The sequence below is a fragment of the Vollenhovia emeryi genome, unplaced genomic scaffold (genome assembly GCF_000949405.1).
Source record: "Vollenhovia emeryi isolate VEMERY1.0 unplaced genomic scaffold, V.emery_V1.0 DF939262.1, whole genome shotgun sequence".
Classification (NCBI taxonomy): domain Eukaryota; kingdom Metazoa; phylum Arthropoda; class Insecta; order Hymenoptera; family Formicidae; genus Vollenhovia; species Vollenhovia emeryi.
Window position 1 is genome coordinate 77,593 of NW_011967104.1, and position 9,007 is coordinate 86,599.

General features: G+C 40.5%; 1 protein-coding gene across 1 annotated transcript in view; it reads left to right on the top strand.

The window, feature by feature from the left end:
- LOC105559594 (protein kinase C) overlaps positions 1–8,477 on the top strand; it is a 19,193-nt gene extending 10,716 nt beyond the window's left edge. Inside the window, exon 10 of the mRNA XM_012008004.1 lies at positions 2,503–8,477. Coding sequence (XP_011863394.1) covers positions 2,503–2,509 — 7 coding nt within the window. The 3' untranslated portion in view covers positions 2,510–8,477. The remainder of the gene's footprint in view (positions 1–2,502) is intronic.
- Positions 8,478–9,007: the final 530 nt, after the last annotated feature.

Here is a 9,007-nt window from a genome sequence, read left to right on the forward strand (position 1 = left end):
GTCGACATCAGCGTAACCCAATGTGCACGCGGAGCTTGCACGGATTTTGCACATCGTGTGACCCTGAAGAGGGCCGGAGGTGTATTCATATCGAACATATCTGGGATATGATGGGAAGAAGGCTGCGTGACTTGTAGGGCTACACGATGTGCAAAATGCGATCGGCAACCTCCACGTGCACCTTGGGTTACGCTGATGTCGACGGTAATGGACGAAAATGCAAGGGTTACTTCAAAAAGCTGTAACTTGGCGAAAAAAAATCGTAGGAACTTCTTTTTTTTAAATTGAAGAGAAAAGTATACACTTTTTGATACCGTAAGCAGAACTGGCGAAGAAAAATTATTACACTCCGTACAGTGCGCCAAAGTGTGCAATTTTTTAAAGAAAAAACATCTTGATTTTGAGAAAGTTCCGGGAAATGGGAAGAGTGAATGTAGATACATTTTATTGATTCCCCTTAGGGTTACAAGGCGTTTTTGAAGGAACGTGCCCAAACCTGTTATAACACTTCTCTCTCTATATCCACTTCTCTATGTGGCGATCGAAAAACCAAGAATGTTTTGTTTGGTTTTGAACCCAGGTCTTCGGATTACCAGACCAGCGCACAATCCTCTGCGCCACGATCGCCACTGGGAAGAGTGAATGCAAATTCCAATAAAAGCTTCTTAAAGCAGAGGCTTTGCCCTATAAAATGAGAAAAAAAACTTTTTAATTCGACCAGTTGTCGCGAAGTTATGCTTATTTGAAATTCGCGAAATTTTGATGTAAATTTCTTGTTGCGTTAATATTTTGGACCAGTGTATATAGATATATAATTTTTATCATGTCTATATATCCATATAATAGTTACATTGCATATTTGCAATTGAATATTATATATAATAGACGAATAATATATAAATGAACAGTGAGTACGCGTAAAAAGCAAGGCGTGAGCAATACCGCTGCTGCGAAGCCTAATCATAATAAAAGGATTGAAACAATGATCTGTGAAAATCATAGGACGAGCTGTATGTGATGAAAACCAATACGCTTGTTTCCAATCAAAGTTATATACGAAGATATATAAATCTTTATCGTGTCTGTCTATATATTTATAAAATATTAATACTAATAATAGTAAAACTGCATTATATAAAATTGGATATTATATATGATAGATGATAATATATAAATGAGAGATGAGCACACATGTATAAAGCGGGGGCAGCCAACAATACTGCTGCTATGAAGCCTAAACAAAAAAAATGTAATAAGTGATTGAATCAATTATTTACAAAGAAAAAACGTAGGATGAGTGCAATCAAGCCATGATATGCCTGTTTCCAATCAAAATATGTGAAAATATAATCTATATCATGTCTGTCTATGTATCCATATAATTATAATAGTAACCGTAATAATGATAATAATAATACCAACTAGATACGTATAATTGGATATTATAGACGAGAATATTAAAAATGAAGGAACGTGTCAAGGGGGCTAGGTATCAGCAATATTACCGCTACGAAGCCCGACCAAAATGAAATAGAGATGGACCGAAACATAGAAATAGAAACGAAGAGAATCGTAAGATAAACTGCGTGTGATGAAATACGATATATCGATGAGAGAGAAGAGTAAATATATCGCAATATTCAACTCTGCCACCTGCCGCTCATGAGAGAAAACTGCACGAAATTTAACGAATCGGCGCAGAGAAGAACGTAGATTCCGATTAGATTCATCGTGATAAGACAGCACGTGCATATCCTTTTAATAATTTTTCAAATGATTACCTATCACGCGTTTCCATAGTCAATAGCACGTACGTATAATTTGTGTGTAATTTATTTCAACAAGGCGTGGAACGAACGAGAAGGATGATCATAATTTTAAATTAATTTAATTAAAAATAGGAAGACTCGCAGCGGACGTATTATAAATAATTTGCATTTGTAACTCTCACGGCTACTACCGTACGTATACAATCTTGCTCGCGAGATTGGGCAAGTGCGTCTAAGCGATTTCGATTCATCTTGGATGAACTTGCTGCTTTTACTCGATCTAGGACCTCGTCTAGGATTTGCCGGTGCTTCCGTTTTGAACCAAATTGCTGAAACGCATTGCAGCAACTTGTTTCAAAACGACGTACCGTGAGGTCGTAGACCTTGAATCTGTTTAAAGACACCTACTTAGAGACGTTTGGGCTGGAGCAGGTGAATAAAGAGACGCGAGGGACATAATATATCCAAACTTCAGTGTCGTAGACAATAGATTGATAGAGAAAACGTAATGAGTGTTGAAAAAAAAATTGTTTAGTACTTAATTGTAGTAGTTACGAAACGAGAGCAAAGTCGATAGCAATATTGAGAGCATGCGTTAGTATCGGGCGCTTCTCGGCGCGTCTCACCCGAGAACGACGCAGCGAGCGTCTCGTCGTCGTCGGCGACGACAGGTGTGCGACTCTACGTCATGATATCGCCATTGTATAAACGTGCATTTTTATGTCCTTCGCAGATCTTAGGCCTGCAAAATAAGAGCGCAAGCAGGACTGTAAGGAGCACTTACCTTTGTTTCCCGGACACCCGGATCCTCACGATACCGACCTTTCGAGCTCGTACGAGAATGGGAATTCTTTGCGCCACTTCGAAGTTACGAGGGCGATGTGAGGGAAGGGAGCCCGAGACACATTCGTTGACCGTGCGTCTCGCTGTCGTAGCTAGAGCGATCGCGCGTTGACCAGCAAATTGTAACGTTCCAAGCGCGCTAGGGGTTATTAACTTTCCCAATGTGGAGACTGTGTCGATACCTTTCTTCTCCTGTGTACTTCCATGTGTATACCTCCCGCTATACCAACACCGTGGCGTCTCCTACAAATCGTGTATATTGATTCGCGCCACGGTATCCCCGTCACCGACCGGTCGTAATCCGATTACGGCCGCTAATTGCACGTCTCCTTATATTTATCGGCGTTTTTTCTCGTCCCCTGTGACTCGTCTATCGTCTTCGGCCCGTCGACGCGATAGAGAACCTATCTCGATGTAAAAGTACCTGACGAAGACACAAGACGATCGATAGCTCGCATCTTTTCGTATTCTTGGCATCGTCGAACATAATTTTCGGGTCTATATTCGCAAAACAAAGGGGGAAAAAGAAACAACTATTTATTAACGTTTCGTCGACGTACGCGCATCCTTCTTCGGCCCGTCGACGCGATAGGAAAATCTATCTCGATGTAAAAAGTACCTGATGAAGGCGCAAGACGACCGTTAGCTCGCGTCTCTTCGTATTCTCGGTGTCATCAAACATGATTACTATGCTCATATTTTTTCACCGAGCCTACGGAGCTTCAGCGACACACACGCGCGAATTCTATCCCGGCCCGTCGATACGCGATGGAGGGTTCTCTCGTTTGTAAAAGTACCTGACGAAAGCGCAAATGACGGACAACGTTCGTTCGAGTCTCCCTCATATTCGTAACACCAGTCAAACGTGATTACCGAACTCGCATTCTCCCGGCGCGTCTATGAAGCTTCGTCGGCATACGTGTATTTACCATGAATCTAGTCAGAACGGAGATTTACGGAACGGTCCCTGAGGATTCGTGTTACGGTGATCGAGTCAAAGTCTTAGAGAGAAGAGAGCGAGAGAAACGGGTTAGTTCGGCCTACGCTTTAAGAAGAAGAAAAACAAAATAACAAAGCATTAAAGACGGTCTCGTGCGTTATTTCGAAAGAAAATTACAGCTATATCGTATACTTATATTGTTATGTCTAGGATTACAATGTACGTGCATTAAAACGGCAAAAAAAGAAAAACAGTGAAGAGGGTCGTACGGCGCGACTTCTCCTGTTAGATTTATATCGAGTGTTATCGGATGTCTATTTCGGCGTATCAGTCCTCTCGTTTCTCGTGACGATATATACATATGTATATATATGCATATATGTATATGTACACGCATCGACAAATGCCGTCCCTATTTGTGTAAGACGCACATACACACACACACACACACAGACAAACAAGCGGGTGACTAATCCGATCATCGGACGATCGCGGTGCGATTTTCGGATTGATCGTTCGCTTTTTGTGTGCGTGCGCCTCACACGGATAGGGACGGCATTTATGCCGGTGCGTGTATATACATATTTATTATCGCGGTCATACGCTCGTGTCGCGTTACCTCGACGATCGCCGAACGGATCTACGAAAGAACACAACAATTGCCGTCCTTAGCACATCGATTCGACAAAATCGACTCCGACGTAACGTCAAAATTCCTTTCGGATCTCAGTACACCTTGTGATAAGCTCTCTCTCGAGAACACCCGATAACCGAATTGTTGTCCGTTCGAGCGACGCGGTGATTCTGAAAGCCAAGTGAGGTGGTATTCTAACTTCTCGTCTTCGACGGTCATCGAGGACCGCGAGAACGGGTGCGTTAGTTTATTTGCCTGCTTCCTTCTGTTAAGTTAAATCGCTCGCGACGGCATACGCACTCTTCCATTAATTTTCTCGCGAGTGTAAGATAAATACGGGAGTGTTTTTAGTTTAGAAAGTATTTCCAAAGTCGCGTGAGTTTTTATTATTCAGAGATTTTTATCGAAACGTTACTTGTACGGTTAAAGCGACGTCCCTCCAATTCCATATTTATAACTTTCCTGTTATGATAGGTCAGATTACTTACCGATTTGTACTCCTTTTGTATAGTGCCGGTTGCTTCGTTCAATTGATGGTTGCGTTACACCCGTGCTGAACGTCGTTGCAACCGTTGATTAAACGTCAAATTCGTCGTTAAGATTTTTACATTAAGACGAAATTTATCGTCTAGGTGATGCTTAATTTTTTTTGTAGTTTCTTTTTTTTTAATTACAATTAACGCAATTTGTACTTGCGAGGGAGAACTATCGTCGTCGGGAAGCTATCTGGATTTAGGACACCGACAGGATTATCTCGACGATAGTGCTCCACAACTCGATTCCCCGATCTGCGAGTATTCGCCGTGAGATTTTTGTAATGACTAGTCACTCGTTTAATGCACAAAGAAAATGACCTGCTGTTAACGCGGGTTGTCCGCTATTTTCCTGCATCGTCTACCGGGCACCTGCGTCGTATTCTATTTAGAACCAAAGTGACACAGAACTTGTATATTACGTTTGTAGTGACAAAACGTCACGTATAGCCCGAACGAAAGGTTGAGGGCAGGTGCAATGCGTAGATTTGATGCCATTGCAATGCAATGGATTTGATTTTAATGTCAGTTGATGTAATATTGTTGTATGTATATATAAATGTATGATTGTATGATATACATATATATATGTGTATATATAAATATATAAATATATATATATGTAAATGTAATATTGTTGTACGTATATCCAAATAGCGTATTAACAAAAGAATGATATAAATCGTAAATGCAAGAAAAATGCTAAACGAGAAAGAAATTAACATTGTTGCAATATAGAGATTAGGTGGAGCGCCGAAGATACGAGTGGACCGGGTCCAGTTTCGAAGAGGTTCAAGTCCAAGATATCCGGCGAGACACCTCGCGGACTCTATACTTTTCATAACTATAAGATAGGCCATGTATATTTTCTGTGATCACTTGTGTTACTTCACATTAGTCGCGCGCGTTTCTTTTATAACACAATGACTTAAAATTCGAAATTGGCGTCGTGAAACTTGGTCCATTTATGTTTCCAGCGCTTCAAGTGAATAGGATCTCGTGACTACCGACGATAGTACCTTTCTAAGATATAAGGAGATACATGTATATGTATATATGTATGCATATATATATACATATATAAATGTATATGTATATATGTTACAATTGCATTGTAGAATGATGTCCTTTTTGTTTCTTCAGACCTACATTAAAATCCCTAAGTTTGATTTCAGTTCAACGATCTTGATGTTAGTCAAGATACGAGAAAATGAAGTAGGGATTGATGTCGCTGAACCCGAATGAATCTTGGATTTTATTCTGGGTCTGAAAAATAAGAAGAGCGCGTGCAATATGGAACTCTATATATCGTCTTATGCCTGTGTGTGATGCACGGTGTCGGATAAAATCAATATAAAGAGAAAAAGAAACGTTTCGAGAGAGAATCCTGTAAATAATCAGCGTTAATAATCAGCATCAGCTTCGCTTTGGTAAACGTCGAGCGATCACTCTTGTCGTCGTTGATGCCGTGTACTTTGTAACAACGCACAAGTTGTTATAGTGACTGGCAAACGGCGTTCGAAGGTTTCGAGATGCGCGGATTGCGACCTTGCCTGTGACCAAAAAAAAATAATGAACAAACGCCTCTCCGTGGCATTTATTTTACCTGTTCTCTATATTTGTTACTTGATACGAAGGAAATTAAATTATTATGTTGCCATACGTATACACACGCACACGCATACACGATATCGTCGAACATTTGTAAACCGGAAATGCAAAACGCGATGCAAATGCTAATTTTTCCTCCCTTATTACAACTTTATCCATTTCATATTCTTTGCAAAGAGAGCTTTTATTTTACAAAAATCGTGGGTGTATTTTATTATATTTATTGTGTCATGGCACCCAAAATTACTTCTGCCTTTATTTTTATATAATTATGACAATTTTATAATTACTCTTATAAGCTATTTGATTAATAGCTTCTCAATTATGTGCAGTTTTTTTTCTTCAATTCTTCAGAAATTAATCTCTTTTCGGCGCTTGCATAATTTTGCGTGTCCGATCTACAATTAGAACTAGATTTATTGTAGTTGAAAAAGATCTGACTATTTTTGTGTCTATGTATTACTCAACATAGCTTAAGCACATGAATGTACCTTGCGATAATTGACTTTCTTAATATATTCTACGAGCAAATTTCCTCTGACAACAGACGGAAGGACAAGGAGGGGAAAAAAACAGAGGAGGAACGGAGTGAGAGAAACAAAGGAAATAGCCGTCCGTAATAATCGAAAATATAGAAACGTGTTCGGCTGAATTCGAGGGAGATGCTGAAAGAAATGATGATACGTAAAAAAATATAATGATTGTTGTTAACTATAAAAATCGCGTGCCATCGGTTTTTTTTTCTGTCAGTATCTCGCTCAATTCAACCGCTTCACACTTCCACGTACCATCGCTAACTTTATCGTTGACTTTATATATATATAGCGAAATGTAAGATATATGTTACGTTGTTTGTCGTTACCGTTAAACGGCTTTACACATTGTGAAAATTCTTGCGTAAGATATAGATATCGCGAATCGCTTCGTTCTAGGATTACGTAATAACGCCCCGCGCCCCGAATTTACCTCCGAGTATACATGAGTATATAAATCGTGTGAATCGTTGTTAAATTTATTGTCTTTCGATTAGACTTAATCGGCACTGTTTTGCGTCAAATCCGTCAAAAAGGAGAAAACCGGAAACGCGACACACATCAGGCGACCGTATATGGAAATGTGAATGTTAATTTTTTTTATATATATAGTTTATTGGACACTCGGATATAAAACCATCGTTCTAACGGGATGATTGCATAGCAGAGAGTCTAGCGAAGCACAATTATGAAGTTACCATCGCCGCAACGCCAAATAAACACGATCTCGCGCAAGAATTTAACCGTACGCTCGGCTTCGTTAGCGCTTTACACCGAGCATATTATTTCGCACGGATACTCGCGTGATCTAGTTTTGCGTAATTTTAAATAGCGTTCGTTAGTTTTGTACAGCGTTGTTATATCTGGGTGTGCATCGCTCGATAGTGCAGGGCCTCTAAGTGACGAATCGTGCGTACAGACAGACGTGTAATTAATTGTTAGGGAGGAAAACCAAAGAGAAAATCAAAAGGGCGAAAGGTGGGCGAATTGCAGAATCGTCGGGAGGTGTTCGACGATCGCGAGAGACCCGCGTTTGTCTGTATACTCGTATATTCCCGATGTTTACTGCGTTTCAAATTGTGCTGATTCCGCTTGACGTGAATTACTTAAGCCTATCTCGTCGCAATATAGATACCTGGTACGTGGATCTATGTGCGTGCGTGTGCGAGTAGTGTGCGTGTAGAGATGATGATGCGTATGAGGAGCGGTTCCCTTCCACGATCTTTACAATTGTGATAGAGAAGAAGCGCGCGTGTGCAAAATCGGCCGTCTGTTCTCGGAGAGACCTTCAATTAAGCGACCCCTGCAATTGATTGAATCGGCAAATTGTTTTCGACGAGCAGAGAAGAAAATTCACCGTTACATGTTAACTTCGACCGTTCTCTTTTGCAACGGGGGATGAGGACGAGAAGTCACCGCTCGCGATCTCGCGTATCCCATTTTCGCGAGTCCGTTGCCAAAAAAAAAAAAGAAAAGAAAGAAAGAAAAACCAAGGCCCGTTCTGCACCCGCGCCATTAGATAGATGTATTTAGCGAGCGTTACAAACGAGCATTATTTATTTCTTGTATTTATATCTCGTCAACTGTAGAAAATATTAACGTTAGTTTTATGAACTTTTATTATCTGGTGCTGAAGGCCGATGCATTTCCTCCGATGCGAATCAAACGCGAGCATTCCTACCGACGAAGCTTCGCCGTGACATTGTAACGATCTCGTTACGATCTCACGGGAAATTTTCAGGCAACATTCTTATATATACACACACATATACACATACATGTACACACACATACACATATATATGCTATATATAGCATACTTTCACAAATACAGATACAAGTCGGAGAGAATTGCGGCCACCCACACGTACACGGACAAAGATACACAAAACACGTAACACGAGATAAGTTACATATTTCGATTTGCGTAACGTCACGGACTGGCGATCGAGGGATCGGCGGTCCGCGTGTCGTAAGATTATTTTTGTATGTTTTATTATGTTCGCGAATCTCAGTGAAGTGGCTGTAAGTAGTCTACGGCACGGTTTTGTGGCAAACGGCCATTTTCTCGCTTCTCGGGAGGAGGAACGAAACTAAGAAAAAAAGAAAGAAAGGGAGAGACCCGAGATACATATGAGGACTGA